Source organism: Acanthaster planci, linkage group LG05, assembly GCF_054643075.1.
Source record: "Acanthaster planci isolate LZ-2023a linkage group LG05, COTS_SCS, whole genome shotgun sequence".
NCBI lineage: Eukaryota > Metazoa > Echinodermata > Asteroidea > Valvatida > Acanthasteridae > Acanthaster > Acanthaster planci.
The window spans coordinates 2,659,227-2,683,287 of NC_141781.1; the positions used below are offsets into that span (position 1 = coordinate 2,659,227).

At 41.3% G+C, this 24,061-nt stretch overlaps 2 protein-coding genes and 1 long non-coding RNA gene across 4 annotated transcripts; 1 reads left to right on the forward strand and 2 right to left on the reverse strand.

Annotated features, from left to right (window-relative positions):
• Positions 1-1,518: 1,518 nt before the first annotated feature.
• LOC110987913 (uncharacterized) lies at positions 1,519-10,782 on the reverse strand. Its single transcript, XR_002599345.2, has 4 exons — positions 10,709-10,782; positions 9,242-9,299; positions 5,059-5,277; positions 1,519-1,799 (listed from the first exon to the last, which is right to left on the reverse strand). It is a non-coding gene; the product is annotated as an uncharacterized LOC110987913 (long non-coding RNA).
• On the reverse strand, positions 2,975-5,053 carry LOC147799007 (complement C1q tumor necrosis factor-related protein 4-like; the record flags this gene model as incomplete). The annotated part of the gene is given in 2 exon segments (XM_087136750.1): positions 2,975-4,585; positions 4,588-5,053. Coding segments are annotated over 2 exon segments (585 nt in total), but the record flags the coding sequence as incomplete, so codon positions are not given.
• Positions 10,783-14,491: 3,709 nt separating the features above from the next.
• LOC110987911 (thymus-specific serine protease-like) lies at positions 14,492-23,998 on the forward strand. 2 transcript variants are annotated; one of them, XM_022251070.2, is made up of 10 exons: positions 14,492-14,792; positions 15,316-15,576; positions 15,928-16,057; positions 16,955-17,078; positions 17,216-17,341; positions 17,990-18,253; positions 18,441-18,561; positions 19,115-19,297; positions 20,152-20,297; positions 21,477-23,998. In XM_022251070.2, the coding sequence occupies exons 1-10, from the start codon at positions 14,708-14,710 to the stop codon at positions 21,537-21,539; spliced, it is 1,503 nt and encodes a 500-aa protein (XP_022106762.2). In that variant the 5' UTR covers positions 14,492-14,707; the 3' UTR covers positions 21,540-23,998. The 2 variants fall into 2 exon arrangements, with proteins under 2 accessions (XP_022106762.2, XP_022106763.2); XM_022251071.2 differs by having other exon boundaries at positions 14,492-14,783.
• The last annotated feature ends 63 nt before the right edge of the window (positions 23,999-24,061 follow it).

Genomic DNA, 24,061 nt, shown 5'->3' on the forward strand with positions numbered 1-24,061 from the left:
CTCTCTATTTCCTGGTCACAGTAATAATTTGTACTTAACTTCAAGCACCAAACTACAAGTATTGCTAGGATAGTACTAGCCCCGCTTGTCCAGCTAGGGCCCGCTTCAAAAGTCGAACTTCTGCTGTGTCTAATTCAATTAATTGCGATCGACATAAAAGCGGCAGAAGTTCGGCAGTTGCTTCAAATGCCGGTTTTCTGTTGACCTTAATGCAAAATTAAAACATGGCGGACCAAGAAAGAATGATATTGCAACATATTCTCATTGCGAGAAGACACTTTCTCTTGCAACAATCAGTACTACTCAAATTAATTGCAACAAGGAGAGTTCTAATTGTATGTTCACATGTCCTGCTACTTCTCTTTTCCAGGGAAAATGTTACATAAAAGACCCCGGTCTTGTCGACGGTTGGTCAAGAATACGGGTTGGCTAGAATTTATGCTCAATACCAACTCTGAGAAAAGATTCAAAAGGGCATTTCGTGTTTCAAAAGGAACCTTTGAATTCATCTTGTCACACATATAACATGATTTGGAGCCAACACAGTGACAGAAATCCCCATATCTCCAAGGCACAGGTAGGAATTTGTCTTTACAGACTAGCCAGAGGTGACTACATTATACTGCTGCTGGAAATATTGATGGTCCTGTTGTCGAGAAGGGAATTGTTGACCCGGTTGGCGTGGATAGGGGGAATCTGGAACCCTGTGTGGACGTGAGAAATGTTGACTCTGAAACTGGTCAGGAAACTGTTGGAATGAGTATTGACTTTGAGGCTGGTCATATTGAGGAGGCTGTTGGCAGTATGCCTGGCTGGGCCCAGCCATGGGCATTTGCATCAGTTTTAATTCATGCTGTCTGGCTGGCTCTTTCGTTTTCTTCCCTGAAGAAATCCAGCAAATCTTTTGTTGGGTCCTTATCAACCACTTTTTGATTGCATCAACTGCCTCAGACACTTCACTTTTTCCCCCTTGATCTTTTCGCCGCTTTTCTTGCGCCGCCATCTTGTTTTAATGCCGAAACGAAAACAGCTGTTGTGGGCGCATGCGCATTTTAAAATGGCCCTCATGATGGTCCGAGTTGGGATGTTTAAATCGAATTAGATACGGCAGAAATTCGACGTTTGAAGCAGTGCCGCTGTTCTGCCGTTAAAAGCGGCAAGACCTGTCGAACTTTCGGCAGAAAACCGGCAGTTGTTTCAAACGTCCAATTTTTGCCGTGTCTAATTCAAATTTTGGGTCATTTGAAGCGGGCCTAAGATGCAGGCAGTAATTAGGCATTTTGGAATGTTTGCATTATTCGCCTGACTCGGTGGCGACCATCATTGAACACTTTGTAAGTGCCCAAGTTTGCATATGGTTCCATGTCAAATAGTAAAAGGTGGACAGAGTACCTGACGTGCAATACACGCGTTGAAGCAGAAGTCAATTAGTGATCAATATAATATTTTATATGGCATACATTGATACGAAGTCGGAAATCCACACAACAGATAATAGAACGGGGAAAGAACATTGGAATTATATGAGGATCGGAATCAAGGGATTTGCTCAAAAATAGAAGTAGAATTATTTTAATTATTCAATATTGCCAATTAACACATAAACGAAATTAAATGAAATGGGTGCTCAAAGAATTATACGATGTTAAATTAAACAAATCACAAGTTGGCCATTGCAAGGGGAGGTACCTCCCTGAGTGGAATCCTGATGAGCCGCCAGAACCAAACCAAACGGGAGTTCGGAGGACGAATAACAGTGGGCGAGGTCAAGCACTCCACAGATGACTTGCAATGGAAGGCTGTGGTACCGGCGGAAAGAACATGGCAAAACGGAAGACCATAGTTAGCGGTGATGGAACCTGGTCTCGCCCTGGCGACACGGCAACGGAAAGACGAAAAGGAAGGCATAATGATGTCGCGTGCCCATGCAAGGAGAAAATATCCCTGCTTGTCCACCCCCAGCAAACGAGATATATATGCAACCATACGTATGAAGCCAAACCACGGTGGTTGTGTTTGTATTGCGTATTGCGCAATGTGTATTAGGCTTGCGTTGCAGCCGTTCATCGTTATATGAACAGTAAAAACACCATCAATTTGTGGGAATTGCGGTAGTCGAGCGGTTATGGCATACTGGATTGTGACGTATGGGGTGTGGGTTCGAATCCCGGGTCGAAGTTGTGGGCAGGGAGATCCTTTTTTTTAAAGGAAAATAAAGCCCGAATGTTTTAGGAGCCTAATTTCACACTTGAAGTTTTTATGGTTGGTGAGCATCTAGATGTCATGCATTGTGCATGGTTGTGAACCGTGGTTTGGCTTCATATGTGTGATTGCATATATAGCTCCAGCAAACTGAAAGCTAAGAATCCGCCAAGGGACGATATTGCAACACTTTTAAGTTCGGTAGGAAATTCCACAGTCCATTCCACTGGTCAAGAATGCGTCGGGTCGTGGCACTGGAGCAAATAACATTTATAGACCCATAGCAGTAAGCGAGGTACAGTATGCCAGTCGCAGAGCGATTGGCCCACTTAATATTCATAACCTTCGCAAAACTTTATATTCTTAACAACATCAATTAAAAAAATTGATCATTTCTGCAGTAATCATGAAGATATAAAAAATGTCCCTTTATCCTTACGCTCTCACAGATGTTGATTTGAGAAAACAAAAACAGTCACTGAGAAACTGAAAAGAGTCTTAAATGCTTCCGTCCTGACTGTTGAGTGTATACGAATTTCCTTCTCCCATTTTTGCTAAAATATAAAAGGTCTCATTTAAAAATTTCCAATTACCAGACCAACTTAAACTGGCAGGAGCTATAAAAATGCAGTGTACACGATTTGTACAGTTTTTAAGCCCGTAGTGCTTCTGCCTATCTAAGTCTTGCCCCAAACCAAATGCCAGTGAACCCGGTCACATTTTGAAGGAGACGACTGTGTACTTTTTGACATTCGAAGACAATGTCTGTAATAACAAGTCCACAGTATTCTATTGAAAAGACGGTGGCATCATTGGTCCTTGGATCCACTAGAGATTTAACTCTCATAGATGGCGCTAAGGACTGTAAGTTTGAAGGGATTGGAACCCCCCCTGATATTCAACCTCACTTACTTTCAATCCCAAACCAATCTTAATTTCAACGCTCCCTAACTCCTAGTTTAAACTCCTGCTTTCACGCCTACCTGGAAATTATGAAATAGTCAGAAAGCTCTGACGGCACATCGGTTCTCGTCATATACCCAGCAAGAAATGAGACCGAGGGGTACCCCCCAACACGTCCAATCCCTATACACATTCCAGACTATTGTTTACTTAACACCCCCCCCCAGATGTCTGAAAGGAATTCCGCAAATTCCTGCGAGACAATGACCAACACAAAGCAGGGGGGGTTCTCTCCGTCTCATACCTTGCTGCATATGTGTCCCCAACATATTTTCTTCGGACTTTCATACTCCATCAGTATATAAATCACTTTCTCCGGTGCATACACAATTCTGTGAAGATCACATCTCCACCCTGCGCATGCTCGCATCGGCCTATAACCCTCCCACTTAAGCCTCCTATACGTTTGCTGATTATTAGGAGCCGGGGTTGTTCTACGGCCGTGGTCCTAGCAACTCAAAATTTTTCACACATGGCAATGTTATCCACTTTTAAAAGTAAAGTAAAATTAACAGTACATTTTGCGCTGATCCACTGCTACATGCCCCTTCACGCTGACTGCATTATGCTGAAGTTGTGACCATTATGGTTGTAAGTAAAAACTGCAACAGCCATTGGTTTGTTTTTGGTTTTGTGTGTGTGTGTGTGTTCCATGCTTTCTTCTTTCTCTCTGTAAAACCTTGAACAAGTTCAAATTGAGATGGAAAGCTTGCGGTAAACACCATGCAATATCTCTTTTTTGAGTCTGTGTGGTTCTGATAAGAACCGGAGAGGCTCAACGTTTCGGACAGTGTGCTCTGTCCGTCGTCAGGAGAGTCAGGAGAAAGTTCAAATTGGTTGAATAGGCCTATACATGCACATTTTGCAAGCGTAAGGTATGTGGGCGCGGCTACATGAAGACTTGTTCGGAAGCTCCCGACATGTTACCCATTCTTTAGCAATTGAAAGCTCCAGTATTTAAAATAAAGAAATGGAAGTTTTCCATTTGTGTGAGGGGGTATATGAAAATTCCTCTGAGAAGAAAAAAAATGTTTTAGAAATATTTCTATTTTGCCCCAACACAAGGCATGTATATGCCACCGTAACATTGTCGACCGCACGATGTAGACAATCATCAGGAGAGTCTAGAGCTCCAAGCTTCCCCTCTCAAGTATCTCATTTTCTACTGAAAATATCCCCTTTGCGTCTTATTTTCTTTCCTGTGTTACAAAATAATACAGGGCCTATGTAAGGAAACAAATTTCGGATGACTCCAAAAAGAAGCGAGTGGGAACATTAGAGTTTTGTTTTATACCCCCACATTAGCCGTAAAGGATAAAACCGCTGAATGACGTGTGGGGCTGGGTTGAATCACCTTGGGCTGTACCGTACACAATCAAATACACCGTGTCTCCTAGCTGGAGAACTAGCACCGCTCGTTGTGACTGGAATCACTGCTAGCGGCAGTGACCACCCACTTGTTGTTTTTCCTAAGATGAACCCGGAGGTCGCGGTTGGAGGTGGACGCAACATTATGCACAGAAAACATGAAGACGTAGGTGCCTGGCACATTACATATGAATGTACCAGTCGCTAGATCGAAACTGGTACCCGGCAGAAGTGTTGCTATCCGCTGGAAGGGCATTTGGGTGTAGGAACTCCTATCCAAATTGCTCGTCCGCGTCACAGTAAAAGCTACCCGATGGGCGGAGTTATTTGGAGTTTCTCCCGGCTCGCCCCTCTGACCTTTGACCCCTGCTTCCCCGGTCGGGCCAACTAAACCAGGTGGACCCCTTGGACCTATTTTGCCAGGCAGGCCTATACCGTCGTCCCCTTTGGGTCCAGGGCTCCCAGGAGGTCCCCGCTCACCGATGGCACCAATAGGACCAACCTCACCCTTCTGACCTGGCTCACCTGCGTCGCCCTTTGACCCTGTGGGGCCATGAAGGCCTGGGCTACCCGGCAAACCTGGTGTGCCAGGGGTCGCAGCAGGTCCTTGGCAACACATTGGACACACCTGTGACTCACAGCCATTACCATCTGTGGACTCTGGCCTGGTAAAAGCAGATTGGGCTTGGTAGAATTACCCAGAAGGATGGTGACTGAAAGGATGGTCGCTATGGAGATTAGCATCTGGAAAAGTAATCAAAAAACGAACAAAAAGATGAGGATGATAGAAAAGGAATAAATGACCGTTGGAAGTGTTGGGAAAGTTGGGGGCTAAAGGGAGTCACGGTTTGGCATTTTGGAATGCTCGTTGTAGTGTTGTTTTTATTAATAGCAGCTTTTTGTAGCACGTGCACAATAAGCTCGCGTGGAATCTTGATCAAAAGCTTATCAACTCAAGGGATTAGTGTCAAGCGAGACATGGGGAAGGTAGACCAGCCCACTTTTGTACGGGCTGATGGGCCCTCTCTTTCCCAACAAAGAAATTCTTCAATGAGGAAAAATAATAAGGTATTGTATCCAGAAAATCAGTTCAGGACTAGACACATCAAGAAAGATTTGCAACAAATTTTCACTGGATTTGTCACTGGAAATGTTTTCAACCTTTGCGAATTTGCAGCGCAAAGATGTAATTTGATGTCACAAATGTGCATTTGCATGAACCGACCTTTAGACTACAAGGGCACTCAGTCAAAGAAATCAACAAAATATAAAAATGAAAGGAAAGAAAATGCAGTTATACAGGATGTCCCAGAAAAAAAACCCAAAAAACAAACCCTGAGGAAAACGGTTAATATGCCCAAACTATGAGATATGATTATAATGTATAAGGATCTCCGAAAAGTAGAAGCAGTATTCTTTCTAATGATACTTTGATGGTATCCCTCCTGTCATGCATGACTGAACACCATTGTCTTGAAAATGGGGCGTCCGAACTCAGTTGTAACACTTTGGATAAACCAGTGAATGAGGTTGTCCTCACGACTTATTTGACGACTTTTATTAAATCCAATGATGCATCAGAGAGATAATTTTGATTACTAGGACATTTGTGCCATTTTTTTTCCAACGACGTAAATTGCTAATCGTACATACCTGAAACTCTTAATTAAACACATACATAACGTCATTGGAAAGACTCATAGAATGAGAGATTTTCTTAATTTACAAACAAGATCCTCCAGTGGTTCAAAGTGGTCGAAGTAGGGTAAATCACATTACCTTCCTGCAACAAACTGATCAAGGTAAATTGGATCGAGTTCAATTGAAAGTAAACCAGCTCATGAAAGTCACTGCAGACTCTAAAACTGCATAAGTTTTGCGATTTATATGGCAGTAAACGGCGCCACCAAGCGAGCCTACCGCGAACTGATTAAGCAACCGCGGGAAATGAAGAGCGTGGGGCTGGCTACTGATGCTGAGCAACAATTTCCTGTTCTAAAAACCTATATCCATGATAACTCCTAGTTATTACACCTGTGATTATTCCCATTTTTGATAGCCAGTTATTGTTTAGACCATTATGAATACATTAGTGTTCTAACTTTCTATGTTTTAGCTGAGCAAAAGGTTACGCCACACGAAGTGAAGAAAATAAATGTCCTTCCAATCATACACGTCCCGTATCGCATGTAGGACTGTACACTTTTGCACACAGGACGTTTGTGGAGTATTCCGGTTCCTTTAACACTTAATGATTATCAATGCTCTTATATTTTCCAGAACTAAATCTCCAATGGTCAGAGATCTTCCACTGATCACCAATCACTGCATCCTGACCAAGCACTAGTCTCTCCACCAGCCCTACGTTATTTTGTTCCCACCAATTTCCATGAATACCATCAATAAATTGAATAAATGGTGCACGCGCTCAGCGAACAAACACACATCGAAGGACTCCCCGCGTCCTCATTTCTCCTTTACAATAAGTAATTAAACAACCAATGCCTTCTGCATTGGTTTTTTATCAAGTTTAGAACGAGAAGGAAATTCGAAAGTTGTAAGAACCAAAACAGGTGTGGGATAGATAAGGATTTGAATTCAGTGATTGCATACACTTGCAAGATGATTAAAAACATAATTTAAGTATCTTTCCAACGGAACGGGTGCTTCGAAAGAATTTTCAGTATAGGTATAACCTTTAATTATATACCCCCAAACAAATATTTCCTAGTTATTTGGAAATCAAATGCTATTTTGGGGGACATCCAAGATTATTGATAAAGCCATATACACGCAATCAGCATTCTGTTACAAAACATATTCAAATCAGGACAATTGTGCAACAGGTATGACTCAAAAACCATGTACAGTGAAAACTGGACTTCAAATTGCCTTACCTAAGCCATGCAGAATCCCAATTGAATACCCATTTGAAATTTATGGACTATGTAATGAAAACGCAACGCAAGTGAATCATACTTTGTATTTCAATAAATCTCAACTACACCTTGATTTTACCAACCCCTGGAAAATCATTAGATATACACTTTACCTCTGTCGAAAGTGAAATGTGCAATGTCTATACATGTTAACAGAATGAAACGACTAAAGGCGCCTTTGTGTTTACAACAGTAAAAGTAAATGCGAAAATCATTGAAAAGGAAACCTTGGTACAATCTCAATCGATTTGAATACGTGAAGAAACTTTTCTTTAACATGGGGCCTGTTCATTGGAATACGGTCATATAAACTGAGAGGAAAAAAATTACATTTTAGCTAACTCGTCTCTAAGCGAATCGCGCTGCGCAAGAACGATATGTTCGATGTACCCAAACCTATTGGCAGAATGACTGCAAATAGTTACTCTAGGAAGTCCTGAAGGCTCAGCTCCTGAAGAAATGCACTGCAGCAATGTCAAAAAGAAATGTTGAGGGGGGGGATTCCGCTTGTTTATAAGGTCAAGTCTAGAAGTAGGAGTAGGTGATGATAACACCACTATATGACGAAAGGAAATTCAGGGGTTAATAAGCTAGATGAAATTGTTTAATACAGAAAAGAAAAATGTTGAAATTATGGTGTAGAAGGATTTAGTTCTGAAAGTATGACCCTGACCTATCCATTATCTGCTACACTTTTCCTTATTCTAGTCTGAATTCTTGGAGGATAAAGGTGAATTAAAACAAAAAATATCTTTCCACCAAAAATATAACTGAACTGAACATTCTACAGCTTTATTTTAAGTACTTGGCAAAAAAAATACACGAGCAAAGATAGGAAACGTGAAGACAGTTAATTGAAACATTGTGAGTCATGCATCCTCAGTGACACACAGGAAAAACACGCAAATTTAAAATTAGAAGTCAGTCGAACAAAATAATGTTTTGCCATAACGAAGTGCTACTTCTTGGATTGATTTTGAACCTAGCGAGCTTGAATCCATGTAAAAACTGAATAGTTTGGAGCCCCTAAAGGGACAAGCTTTGAAAATAAACTCAGAATACACAAATATTTTCAGTTTGTAGGCTATTTCGTGCACTCGAAATCATTTCGTGCGCTGGTGATAAATTATTCCTATAAATAGACTGCATATGTAATATTTTGTCTTATTCTTTGTTTTGAAGATCGACAGTTTTAGGATCCGATTCGAAAGATAAGTTATCGTGAACACAAGCACGTATTGGAAATTGGTCAACGAAAAGTAAAGGAGCGTATCTCTCAAAAATAGCTTTACTGTTTTTCTGAAAGGAATCGTATTTGATGGATAGTTTTTCCTATTCGTTCCTTGGCCTTTTCCCCATTATTTTTGTTCTTTCCTAAACCTGGTATCATTTATTGTGAGTTTTATTTGCTTGCCAGGAGCGGCAATGGTCAAGGTCGATTTTGAGATGGAATTTTGTTGATTTATTTTGGGTGCAATAAGAACGTCTGTGGTTCCACGTTATATCTCCATTTGTTTACCGTCTCTCGTGTTACATATTTCGTGGGAGTGTGTAAGACATTTTCCTCAGCTAAGACCTCATTTAAGAAAGTTTAAAATTCTAAAATCATGCCCTAAGCCCTTAATCATCACATTTGGACTTTTTCAAAAAAAATTATACATTTCAAGCAGCATACGAGCATATTTTTAATACTCCGTTTCCCTTTAATGAGCTAGAAAAAAAACCTTAAAGAAACTACGAAAGAATATAGAAATCTGTAAGACTCTTACCTTGGTGACCTCTCTTCTCCAGAACGAAAGTCTACGAGTCGGAGGAGTTTAATGTTGGCTGAAATCGCAACACAGCAATATAAATGTTCACAAGTTTACCTCATTAACAGGTCTCGTTGCATAATTATAAAAAAGCGTCATTCCACATGAATGGGCTATAATGGTGTTCTGGCAACATTTAGGACCTTCTACAAAAAATAGCCAACCTAAAAATGGATTGAAGTTTCTCTTAAAAAGTGATGAGTCAAAGTAAACAATCATATTTTTAAAGGTTAGTTTTTTGCTCTGTTTCTTTTTAAATGGAGCTTTCCCTGGCTTTCTTCTACTTGTTTTTAAAAATAAAGTAACTGAAAGCAGTGCTCTCAGTGCTCCGTTCCTGTGTGCATCGCTCAAAATTGTTCCTCCCCCCCCCCCAATTTTCCACTGAATGACCGCGGGCCTGTACAATAGTGTCACCATCCGGGAGGGTAAAGAGTATTGGTAGTTCATCACCTTGTAACATGCATATTAACCATTGTGAAGTTATGAAGTTCCAATGATCGTGAAAGGAGTATGTAACATTATATTGAATGTGAAACTTATTTTTCCATGAATGCCTAGTTTCAGACGCAAGAATGTGTAACACCAACATCCGAGTCAGGTGTTGATTTGGGGGTGACCTGTGTCAGAAACAATCGGGCCTTTTACAACTTTCTTTCAAAATTGTAGAATTTGAGCGAGCCTGTATGGACAATGTCAATATTTACCCTCTGGAATCAGCCGGAATACTACGGTAAATTAATATAAACGGTGAAAGGGACATTGAAAAGTCAATCTAACTTCGTATTTGCCTCTAAACTGAACCAAAGAGGAAAACGAACAAAGTTTACGTTTACGACTTAAATGCATGAAAAATACGTTTTCTTTTAATTAAAGACTAAACATTTAGCACATCCAAGTCTGGCCTATGCGACTTCTACAATCATTGGTCGCTATCACAAACGTATACGTTTCATGCTGTTTTTCATTTACGCTTTTCAAGTTTATAGATTGAAGTTAAAGCAATATGAAAACTTCTGTCAGCTATTGGCCGGTCCATATCCGAGCATGTTTTCCGCTACACAAGGAAAAATTTACAGGTGCACTCGCTGCCACTTCGCTTCTTTTCAACTATTTTCGAAAAGACAGTAAGGCTGCATTCAAATCCCTTGTCTAGAGCTAGGTCTTGGTCTTCACTCAATTGGAAATGGGTGGAGACGCGGAGACAATGGACCGAGCAGTAGTTCCGGAAGCCCGTTTCGGACACGGCCTAAATATGGTTCCTTGTTCGTACTGCTTGATGTTACCTGAGAAATGACAACAAACCTCTGTACGGGACAGAGTAAAAGGGCTAGCCAAATACTTCACGAGTTAATTCCACATTGCGTAAACACAAAGAACTATAGTTCTTGGATTCTTCTGAGTATACTTGTGTAAATAAACACTCACCTTGTAAAGTCTGGTTTGCAATCTGCGCTTTCAGGATGCTGTCTGAAGGTGGAGTTGAGTGGTAGTCGGTATATGATGAGCAAAGCGGCCGCTAGCGCCTTTAAACAGGCCTGCCATTTCCTGAACAGTGACTGGTAAGCTTAGCCTAGTTTGCCATTGGACCCCTGCGCGCTGTCACTCACACACATCACCGACCATCACCGCTGAGCGGAAGTTATAATACTTGTATCACTGACACAATCAGCTGACCAAGTCTAACTGGTGGATATTAATGTTAGTGCTGCATAAATAAAACTTGTTCTGTTTTATTGACACGCGAGAACCTGTCATTTACAAACCTCTTTTTGTCACCAACTTGTTGGGTGATTGACTGTGATTGGGGGATGGAACATGACGTTCACCATGTACCAGCTGTGTATAATTCATTTAGTGGGGTGCTATCCATAATAGGCCTTTCTCTGCGCTGGGGACTTCGCGCTGTAGGCGAACTCAGTCAAGCATTCTCCAGTGCCGTGTTGCAGCAATCATGAACGAAGGTCTTCACCAGAAATTAGCTTCCATCGATTTCCAAACAACAAAATCCTGCAGAGAAAGTGGATTGTTAAGATCAAACGAGACGAGGGGCCACTTTTCAAGGGTACATTTTGAATTTAAAATGACTTCTTTGGGCCAAAAAAGTAATCTCCGGCCCTACGCCGTACATGTTATTGCACTTTGGTACAGTCCGATCGATCTAGTCCAGCATAATGAAATGACATCAGTAACTTTCGAATTAGCGTCAATAGAATTCTGAACTTCCCAAAAGAAAATAGCCCAGTCATCAAAGGTAACCCGCTGAATGACAAAAATAGTCTTCAAACTGCTCTATCGTAGCGTCAACCGGCCGTTTAGGCCTAGACATAAACGGTACGTGCGTGCAACGTCAACAAAAAGTCCCAGATAAAATCCCGTTTAATAAACTGCTTACCCTTCAAATTATGAATGTAGGCTTCTGAAAAAATACTTGAAGCCTTTATCAAATTGTTGTTCTCCACTGCTTTTGGGGCCCTTTTCCGGAATCCTCCACAAATCCGAAGGTTATCTCGGGAACCACGGTAAGGTCCCTTCTGTTTACAGCCATCGTGACACGCGAGTCCCCTTGAGCCTCGTTTTCACTTGCCGTGAATAACATTTGCAAAAATGTTACGAAATGCCTATAATTATGCAACAATACAACTGGACGTTTTGCAAGCGGTGTTTGACAGTTAAGACAAACTTAAATTCAAACAAAAAGTGAAACAACATTAAAAATGCATTCCGATATTAGATATTTCAATTATAGCAAGTTACTATGATAGACGTTTCCCAATTTTATTTATGAGGCCTTTGTTTTATGCCATCAACTTCTGTGTAGCGGTTCTGCAATAGGCACGTATAAGTTTAGCGATTACCGGCGAAAGTATAGATTTAAAAATGCTGATTACTAGCATCACCTCGTTTGTTGAAACGTTCACGAACTAGCGCCACATTGTAGCGAAAGTATAGCACAGGAAATGCAAAACTAAAGCCCTATTACATTTACATGGACGCTCTGAATGTAAGAATAACGTTTATGGGTAAAATGAAGAAAAATTCAAAGGAATCCCACAAATTCTCTTGGGATCGATGAAAACATCCGGACATCTGACATAATAGAAATGTTTATGACTTTTGTGTTAGTATTTCCAGTCGTGTATGCCCTCAATCAACTTCGTGTCATTATATGATAACATGAATTCAACACATGAGAATACACAAGAAGTTTCAAGTTGGAGTCTGAGATCACTGGTTGACTGCATCAGTGTAGTTTCTTTTACCTACCGCACAAGCCCAGTTTTTGCCAACCACTAAATAAATCAGAAAGTGCCAAACTCATGTAAATTTCAAAATGATGATATTGAGGCCGCCTACTCCAAGGACGGTCAGTGCTTGTAAACAATAAACTGGCATAGAGGGATTTCATATTAGCGCCGTCTGCGCACATATGCATCGATGTCCAAGCTCTCTGTGTTGCACTTGCTCGCGCGCTCCCTCGGAGTCCACACATAGTACATGGAGATCCGGTTCGTAAGTGTGACGCCACTTCAGTTTAAACCACGCCCACTGCACAAGATACACGACCATCGCATGTACGTCAGTTCGCGGTCAATTGTCGTTATTTTTTCTTTTTATTTTACGCATCGTGTCATCCTTATAAAAGACTCGTCCACAAAATTTGCAGCCTTTTCAAGTCTGAATTTAACAAACCATTATTTATTTTGTGTCTTGACTCTTTACTTTCAATCGTCTGATTGTATTATAAGAATTGAAACTGACACATACAGCCTCGTTGGGTGACCTCAGAAGATTTTCAGAAGATTCCCCTACAATTCAAAATCATGTAACCAACGAGCAATTATATGATCAGACACGGAATGACGCTATCTGATTATGGTTATTTATTCTAAGTGAAGTTGCTCCACAACGGAAGTGTCTGCATAGATATGGTAATAAAGTAATAGACAGGTATGTATGTCAAAACAACAATCAGGTATAAGCCTAATGAAAGTTCACAAACAGTTCTTGCTTGCTTGTCCAATGATGTGACCTGTACGTGACTGTAAGTGTCGAAAGTCCCAAGGTGCATTGAAGGGAAAATTACGCTGATCTTGGTAGACGTCAGCCAAGAAAATTGCTCCTACGCCGTGTGGGTTCCTCTCAGGCGGTTCAAGTAATACGCGGCGGTACTGCCATGGGCCTACTGCGCCGGCAATGTGTTGAAATGACGGTGATAAAAAAATCCTGGAGAGTATCAAACTGCTCCGGTAACAGTCCGTAGGGACACGGGGGTCACGCCGGGGCGCCGCTCGAGTCACGATTGTGACCTGCTGTGACCCCCCTCCCAAAAAAAAATGGCGACGTTAATTGTAAAGAGAAAGTTCTGGACTCTTGAGTTGAGACGTCCAGGAAACAGCAACAAAGGAAATACAGATGCATTACGTACAGTCACCTCGTAATCGTGTATGATCGCACGATCTCCACACAGTATAATCGCGACGACTGCGTGCACAGAAAACTAAGTTTGATGTCACGGTGGCAAAATACCGTCGCAAAAATCAGCCCAGACAACACCTTTTGCTGAGAAAGCAGCAACGTATAAACTAGACGTGCAGCAGTGCAGTACGACTGTAAACACCAAAAATCGCTTGTCAAGCACATAGCATGGACATAATGAAGTCAGCAAGGAATGTGGCATTGGTTGTCTTCTCACGTGACTTCGTACAAATTGATAAATATTCATTAATTATGGGTAAACTGGTCTACTACGTGTCGAAGTCAATTCAAAAGGGTCAATTATACGTACCTTCTTGTATTACATGACAACAAACCAACAGTGATTGAACATTACATAAAAGGCAAACATTTTGCTTGGTTACTACAACCTTATATTGGGGCTCAAGACCAAAGATAAATTACATTTCGGACTGTCATTTTATACTGCACTTTTCCAGACCATTTTCAGGTTCACTTCCGCACTCGTATGATTTGGTTTGTTTACAGGAACCACTCGTGATTATCAAGTTAAGTCAAACAGGAACAGTTAAGGTCATGCAGTACGGTCTCTCCGCTCTAACTACGCTCCAGCATCGTTCTCTGTGTGCATGGAAAATCTCGCTTTTGTATATCTCCCCTCTTGTACTCTACCCTGTCAAACATTGAAACCACGTGACCTTTACACAGGCCTACACACGCTCGTGACAATACAGAATGGGTCTTGTGACTGAGCGAAGTGCAAAGGCTCACGTGGGCCTGTTTCACGTTCACGCCTCCCGATGAATGTTTAAAACTGGCGTGACAAGTAGTTAAAGTCATTGTTGACGAGCCTCCTGAAGTGGATGTTTTTGAGAACGGTGCAGGAGACTAGACCAGACTGACAGCAACACAAGCTTTGGCAGTCTTCCGATTTATATCATCAGCTGCGTTACTCCGTCGATTTTCACAATGAAGGCAACAGTGCTTGTTGTAGTGTGTGTTGTATGCTTGAACAGCGTCCAGACAGGCGCACTGTCACCGTACGGTAATGTCGGTGCGTTTCATTTCCGTATAATGCAGGCGAAACGAAGGGTAACTGGGCGGGTGGCGGTTTTGTTTTAGTTGAGTAATGGTTAATAATCAACTTAAATTTTTCACTATGAAACAAGGAACTACGAAAATTCAGGGACTGGAGAAAACGGAATCTTTTCTCCTAGTTCTCTGAGAAAGTCGTTGTGCAATAAAGCCCTTCATTTACATCACACACTTATAATTATTCGGAGTAAGGTTAAAATATTCGGCTGACAGAAACTCACAGGCAGTAACTTATTCAGTCAGAGGGGCAAATGAAAGAGCGAATGTGGCTTCGGGCTCATTCATCATGATTTGGGGGGAGAAATAAAAATCAAAAGCCTTACTCACGATCCCAATATCATTCGCTATTATTTGCTTGTGTTGTTTTCTTGGGTTCTGGTGCTAATATTTGATAAAGAGATATACCCATTACTTTCTTTCCTACCCATGTAGGATTTCATGATTTCATGATTTGCAGAGAAGTGTGTCCCTCTTCGTTATAGGCCCGAGGATTTCGCAGCTTCACAAAAGACGACTGTGGAACAGTGTCGATGTCGCTGATCTTCACAAGTATAACCTCGACAATGACCCTCAGGCCCGTCATGGGTACCTGACCCAGCCCATGGATCACTTTGACCCTCTGGTCGACAAGCACTTCAACCAGCTTTACTGGATCGTTGACAAATACTGGAAGTCACCCAGCCATCCTGTCTTCTTGTACGAAGGGGAAGAAGCACCCTTGTCACTGGACGAGGTTGCAAATGGTAGGATATCAGCGAACAAAAAAATATTAGACCAAGAATCAACCAACATCCTCTTAAACAGCCGTCGCAATGTAAGTTCACATTTGGGTCACTCTGCGCCAAATCTCTTGAAGATTGTAGAATGATGACAGACTCTATTCGTGATGAAACCTTTCGAAAATTCCTCAGGAGAACAGTGTCCCTCATACCTTCCACGCGTTGCCGACACCAGCGAGGTTTTATCCCGACAAATCAATGTTTTATTCGCCCTACTTTCTAAAGAATCCCTATGAACCACTGATAGTCTTGCCATTGGACACGAAATGCAAATCAGACATAAGAAAGCCATTTATATCTGAAAAATATCTACAGGTCACCACGCTGAGATGGCTAAAGCTCACGGCGCCCTTATCCTTGGGCTTGAGCACCGTTTCTATGGTAATAGCACCACTAAGGAAGGACTGTTACTGAGCGAATTACAATATCTCTCAAGCCAGCAACAGTAAGTACACAACCGCTTAAAATACTTCATATTGCTTTAAAGTTGACTTCCCCCTTTTTCGTACAGTAAAGGCAGGGAGAGAAAGAGAAGGGTCGGGAGGTTGTTTTTTAAGTTAATGTTGACGATATAAGCAATCCAAAATACATCAATATCATACATACATAATGAAATTTGCTACAACAATTAAGGGGCGTGTTATTAAGTTTGATAATTGTACATAATAACTGTATTGGATAGTTTTTCTAAGTTATTACCAACATATAGGGAGAAAGAATCACTGTGCTTTTGACTTTCCCAATTACACAAACAATAATTCAGACTGGACAAGAAACAGGAGACATGATCGAGACAAACAATATGATACACTGCCAGGATAGACAACAGCATAAGACAGATATGCTTTCAGTTGAGACCAGACCTTTTAAAAGTAGACTGACATGATACATGATCTGATTTTCATTGTAGAATCTCATGAGGTAGGTTTTAAGTTTTCTGGTAAATGTATTTAGTATTGAGTGTCTTGTCTGATCCATATTAAGGTTGTTCCAAAAGGACACACATCGTGCGATAAAACTATTTTGGAAACTGAAGAACGATTATAATTAACATAATAGTCGCCCTTAAATGCACATCCAGTTGCATGAGAATGTACTGAAAAGCAATTATAAACCAGTCATTGTAATTGCCCGGTTAAAGACCATATTTGTATTTAAATATAAATTTACCCAAGTTCATATTAAAAAGGTCGTTTGTAGAAGTTGGTATTTTCGAACAACTTTCCTCTGCAAAATAAAAAGCTTGTTGCATTGAAAGGTCGAGCTGCCCCAGGTAAGAAATGTCTTAGCCCGGAAGGAGAGGTTCCTAATAAATAACACAATCTTATTTTGTCCCGTGCAGACTCGCCGATTTGTCAGTGTTTTGCGTCTTCGCCGAGAAGATGTTGGGCATGTCTGGTGACAACACATGGATTGTGTTCGGAGGATCGTATGCAGGCGCTTTGTCCGCTTGGTTTCGACTCAAGGTACAGTGCGCCCCCTTGAGGTACATCACCCCTCCATCTTACTTTATCTTACTTGTCCTGTAAATTATGTTGCTCGTTGATCGTCCTTTTACGTTGAACAGCTTCACCAATTCATCAGATTATTTCTTGTTTTCCAGTACCCGCACTTGGTGTATGGCTCTGTTGCGTCGTCTGCTCCAGTGCGCGCCCAGGCCAACTTCGAGGGGTACAATGACGTGGTAGCCGCCAGCTTTGCAGACCCAATTGTCTTTGGTTCTGCACAGGTACTTACCAAGAATAATCATTTGACATTTGCCGCTTGGATTGGTTTTTGACCTCAAATTCAAACCCTGAGCTCAACGGCGCGGTGCTGGAGGTCAACAAATATCACAGAGGTGGTTAAAACTTTTTATCAATGGGTCAATCTCCACGAGGTGACAGCACCCTTCGTTTTTGGGCGTGGCTGCCCCAAGGGTTTGTTTGGGTTTTGAAAAAAAAAAAGACCTTTAGCGCATCAATCCATACGCTATGAAAAACTGCCCAAGGAGAGCTTTAATACAAGAACAAATAATGCGTGGTTAAACCCCATCTGCTAAAATCTTTTCACCCGAACGAGGCCTTTGCCCAATCACCGTCTTGCCTGGTATAGCTGGTGTTTGGTTACGCCGGTGTCTTAACGATGGTAGACTCGATTGAATTTCACTTTCGACGTTGTTCCCTCTAATCTCAGCGGATGGCAACGCAAAATTTTTTTATATGTCCCAAAAGGTCAACGGATGGGACTATCTGTGCATTACTCCCTTTTTTTGTTTTATCTCAAAAATATATACTCGGGTGGATTTAATATGACACACAGCTGCCATGTATAATTAGGTATTTGATTGTAAAGGATTAACCTCGCCATCTCCTGACGTTTTTCGTGTTTGTTGTAGTGCGTGGTTAGCATCAAACAGGCCTTTGCAAAAGTTGAGCAAATGTGGAAGGCTGGCCAACTTGCTCAGATCCAAAAAGATTTCAACACTTGCCAGGACTTGACGGAACCAAACGACTTCAAGACTTTCGCTAGTAATCTCCAAGGGGAATTCATGAGTGCCGCACAATACAATCGAGTGGAAGGAAATTCGTCAACCATCGGCGATTTGTGTAAAAAAATGATGGTTCCAGACCCCTATCAAGCTCTGGTCAATATCTTCAAGGTAATAGTTATGTCTGATACTGTGTTTAGAAATCGAAATCTGCACAGAAATAACCAGGAATTTTTTCCCGAACACATTTGCTTCCAAAACAGTTATGCATAGGAACATCCCGTGTATGTTTCGCTAGATATGTCCCAGCAAAGAATCACCATTGGATTGGATAAAACCTACCTTTTTTTCTTTTCAGTCCAGCAATTGTAGTGATGTGTCCTTTAAAGATTTTCTCAAGCAACTGCAAAACACCACCTTTAATTATGGTTCGATGGCTCGACAGTGGTTTTATCAGACCTGCACCCAGTTTGGATATTGTAAGTGTTGCATTTTCCTCTGTCTCTTTCCCCAGAACACTGCCTTTAAATTTTTTCAAACGGTAGGTCAATATCTTTCGAAGATGAATGAAACACATTTCACACGATCTACCCCTGCTTATTCTAGTTCTAGAAATATTAAACATTGACATATTGAAATCAAGAAAAAAAATTTAACTGAACATTGTGACTCTAAGCAATCTAATGCGCGCACATTTGTTCCTTGTTTTGTTGTTGAAGTCCACTATTGAAAACAAGGGACTACTGTTTTCATCCGTCAAAATATTACAGGGCATGTAAGATGTATTTTCCGTAATATGATAATATTGTTGACACAAGCACTGTTTGTTTTCGATCGAAACGAATTTCATAAAAGAACCCATTATAACATGTGGCACGTTTTGAAAACACCGCAAGTTTTTCTAAATTTTTGTCTTTTTAATTTCAGTCTTTAACCCTAACACTCCCAAATCCTCCAATTTTAATACGATTTTACATACACCCTAGGGGGCTAAGGTTAATACTTCTTTATATCTTTCTTTTGAAATTACAGATCAGACTTGTGACAAGAACTCAACATGCATGTTCCTGCCCCAAGTCGATTTGGACTACTACTTCGCCTGGTGCAAGGGGATTTACAACATCCCAGCTGCCGACGTGGTGGAACAGGTGAACTTCACGAACGCTTACTACGGAGCAGACCATCCCAGGGGATCCAGGGTGGTCTTCGTTGACGGTGAGTTGAGCTGAAAACGCCGGCATGCCGCTTGTGTGCGAGTCTGATGGCGTCGTAGCAATGGCTTGGTGGTCCCTCGCGTGGGAACGAATCAGTGAATCAATCCAAGGGCCTTTTGGTGCAATCCGGTCGGACCCGTGATAAGTGATTCAATGAAGCGTATTCATTCATGGTTTCTCGAAAACCTACCTGCTTTCTAAGCACCTTAGCTGCTAGCGTTTCCTGGACGTCTCTTATAGCATTCGAATCCTGTTTGGGTGCTGAGATTGAATTAACCTGGTATTAACGTTTTTGTAAAAATACTTGTAGATTATACGTCGTGTAGGTATATCTCTTTGTTTCCACAAAGTGACACATTAATCGTAGGACGAAAAGAAAAAACTTTGCAAAATATAACAGCATTGAGCATGCGTGCAAGAGCCTGAAGTGGGAGACATTGGTCAAAAGGCACAGCTAGGCTGCGTCTGAATCACTTGGCTGCGGATTGAATTTACACGTGACTCAACGGGGGCTGGCCACAGCCACTACCAGAGACTCGTGCCTAATTTCAAGCTGCAGCCAAATAACTGGGACGCTGCCTTACTCTTGTTCTGAGAACAAAGGATGGGCATGCAGTGTAGTTACGTAATGGAGGAGATTGTCACATGCGCAAACCAACAACCAAAGCTTTCGTATATGAGAATGTAATGAGATCAAGTACTAAAAAGGAACAAGAAAGGCTAGCTAACCGAAAACAGCAAACGATTAAAAAACTAATGCAAACAACACATTAAACGTTAACCATTATCTTTCCATCAATGCTCAATTTGCCATGACCTAGCCCTGGTTTTGTTTCTGTCTAATGTATTTCGTAGGTACCATTGATCCGTGGCACGCCTTGAGCGTCTTAAAAAATCTGCCAGAGGACCTCAAGTCCATTTTCATGAAGGGTACATCTCATTGTGCAGACATGGCGCCTTATAACCCTGACGACACCCCCGCATTGAAGGCGGGCAGACTGGTAAGAACCACTCAGTGGCTCATTCTAATACTGGGGGGACAAACCAACACACTAATCAAGAGCAAAACATGTTCCTTGATTGTTGTAAAAACAGAAATTACCCATAATACGATGCGACATATTTTGTCTGGCACGCTATCTTATCCCGAGATTGTTTATGACGACGTATTCAGATCCAGTTTAGCAATGGCAACGCAAGCAATAGTCAGTGAGGAACTACACAGAGTTGAATGAGCAACTAATCAGTGTTTAAAAATGTGTTAAAAGAAATGTGCACAGATTTGTAGCAGCACATGCACATTTGAGATACCAGTGTAAAATCTTCGTAAAGGCTTTCATATTAAAAGGGGAAAAATAACGAAGTATCCGAAAAAGAAAAATACGGCGTTTTTAGTGACAGTCCTGCTGAGTAGCAGTGGGCGGCAAATAACCACAATCCTAAAAGACAATTTCCGGCCATGGACATAAGGGAGATGTGAAGGAGGGGACTGGACACTTCATCACACACTGGGCACTCTTAATAATATTATGTGCATCTTATACAGGGCAACTTCGGCCATGAACTCTCGTTCGGCCACCAGTCTATAACATTTTTGACATTGCGCACGCGAGATGAAGTCACACTCAAACGGCTCTGCAGTTGAACTGATGCGTGAGATTCCTTTGTCGTCGGCTGCAGCCCTTGTTACATCTCCTGCAATTATTTTTTATTATAATGTGAATGGTTCTCACCATACTGACACATTATATTGCCCGTTGATAACCAGCTCCGTGTAGCAACCATGCATGGTTCCAAATGGTCGACTAGATAGTCCAAACCATCCATCGTTCGGACGGTGTTGGTCGAGATATGGTTAACCGTCCCTCAAACTTCCCGTTAGTATCACCCAGAAGCGCACCCTCATTGGTTGAAAAGAGCAGCGTTGGTCGGGAGTGTTCATTCTGTTGGTAGCGATTCGACTGTGACGCGTGCATTTCCTAGTCGTTTGTGAACCATGAAATTCACGCAGTTCCGACCAAAGAAGCCTTCGTTGCCTTTTCCAGTATGCACGCAAGCATCTGAAAAAGAAAGCAAAAGTTGCTCATATTTCCCCTCACTTTCGGATGACCTGTTGTTGCACCCTAAGATTACATGGTTGATGAATTGGCTTGTTTCAATTTTTCTTCTTCTCTCTTCAGGCCATTGAAAAGGTGGTCAGCGACTGGCTGATGCAGGCAGAAATGGAAAAGAAACAAAAGTAAAGGCTGGCTGATCAAAGGGATAACAAAACAGCAAATTTTCAATTTATTTGGGGTATATAGCGCTGGGAAATTGCAAGGAACAGATGTCCTCATATGTTGTACCTCAGAATTTTCCTGGATTTGCTCGTTAAGGTGATTAATGCAGTTATTCATTTGTGCTTTTCACGAATATCTGTAAATATTCCTCCGATTTTGCCTGCTTTTTAGGCGATTTTTTTAATTAATATTTTCAACCCATCGTGTTAAGGGTACAAACGTTATACTGTTCAGTGACTTTGGCCCTGAATGCCATACCGGAAACAATTCTCTCTATCATAGGCTCGTTTCCCAGCGATATCACGCAAATATCTAAAATTAACAGCAATTAACCCCTGCTTTGACAGGAAGAACTGAGGAAAAACGGAGGGACTGGGTCAGACAGAGAAAAGAGTTCAAGAGGGCGAAAGAAAAGAGAAAAAAAGATTGATCAAAGTAGTGCCTTTTTCTAGTAACATTAAAATTATGTGACAATTCTATTGAAAGTATTGAGGTACACTTCTTATATGTACAATAAATTACTTATTAACATAAAACAGAATTATTCTTACAGTTTGTGGCCTCTAAGGTTGTCTGCAGTCAGGCACCAGTCCAAAAGTCACTGATAGTCCGCTCAGAGTGAGAAACGATGTTCAGAAAACAAGCTTATGAGATCGGCAGAAGTGACAACCTCAATGAGCGCAAGGCTCTTTGCTGAAATCTTAGCTGCCGAATGGAAGAGCTTGACCATTGGTGATAGAAAGCTATGCAGCTAGACAAATGACTGACCATGGGCAGAACACCTCTGCTCTTTATACACAACACTCATACTTCAGTGCACCCAATCAATATAGACCACACCCATCTACGTGTACTTCCTATTCAAATGCAAAGTCCACAACCTAGAGCCCAAAGTACCTTGTGCTATGTGCAAATCAAAAACGTCACAGGTTGATAAGAATTCTGCCTGGTGTATAAAATTTGAATCATTTTTATTACGGAATTTACACGAAAAGGTATTTTATGAGATTTCATGATCAATCCCTGTGATGAAACAGCGCATTTCGTTAACTGTCCTGTGGTGTTCAATATTTTGTTTACCAGTCTTAGCCAAACTCGTACAAAGACTTTTAAAACTGATGTTTTTGGAGTGGCAAAATGAAATTACAAACACATGCATGCATAACGAAAAGGGCATCAAAATCCTAAAAAATTATTCAAAACGACAAAAGTAAATCCAATGGTATATATTTTTCCTTCCTGTTTCCTGGTCACTGCGATCGATTGTAGTTAATTCCAAAGAAAACGCCACAAATATTGTTACGATGTTACTGGCCCCAGGTGTCCCGCTAAGCTGCAGGCCGTAATCAGGCATTTTTGGGATGTTTACTTTTGTTCGTCTGACCGGGCGGTGATGATCATCGGGCACTTTAATGTGCCAGAGTTGTAACTCCTGTGTCCTTCCTCCATGACCCAACTGTGATACGAGCAATAAACCATTTGCAGGTTAAATTTGAATAAAATCTGGTGCACTGAGTTATTTGGCTGCACATAAAGATAGCGATTTAAACTCCCCAGACTAAAGACACTGTTGCTATACCTCGTGATTCAGGGCAAGCTTTCACATAACGACCGCCATCTCTGGAATGGACTGGTTCCTTTGTGCCCTTCTTACCCATTGAGAACAATTTATTATTACAAGGCGTCTCTTATGTAACTAAGCAAAAGTTTGCCCGATTCACGAGGTATACCGACAGTGGTTTTAGTATGGACAATTCAAGTTCAATGTTCACGGGAATATATAGAACTCATCACTGTACCAGATTTGAATCAAAGTTAACTCGCAAAAGGCTTATTTGCAACGCATGCAGGGCGCCACCAAGTAGTTGTCATGGAGCGGCCTTTTCGCACTGCATTATGAGACAATAGTCGACAAAGTCTCATTCGCTAACTGCGCTGTGAGGGAGAATTTTTTTTCCGAATGTTTGTTTATCTTGGATGAAAATGTGAAGCTGAGTATTACCAATGAGGTTAGGTAGTCAAAATGTTGGTGTTATGCGGTGAACAAAAAAACTCCCCAAATTACGTACGAAGTGCATTTAATTGCTGTAGCGTTTTAACAGTTAACTTGAAAAGTGACCCGTCGCAGCAAACTCTTGATGGCACGCTGCCGTATTGCAACGCGTTGGTTACTTTTATTAATGTATTTTGTGATGTTTTAGCTGTTGTAATTTTTCCCTGTAATTCAAATTAAGCAATAACAGTGATTCGTGCGCAAACTACTGCTTTTTGCTTTCCTCGTGGTATAAAGATATGCAAAAAAGCCATGGGCACCCTTAATCAATAATGTTTTTCATAGAAAGTTTTTTCAATGAGTAGGATTACAACTGGAACAGAGGAGAATGGCGTCTTCAATAAAAGTAATTATGGAAACAGCCCCCTGAGGTGTCTGGCACAACATGGACAGTTTTAAATGTTCCAAAAGTGCACTTTTCAGTATGCCTTAA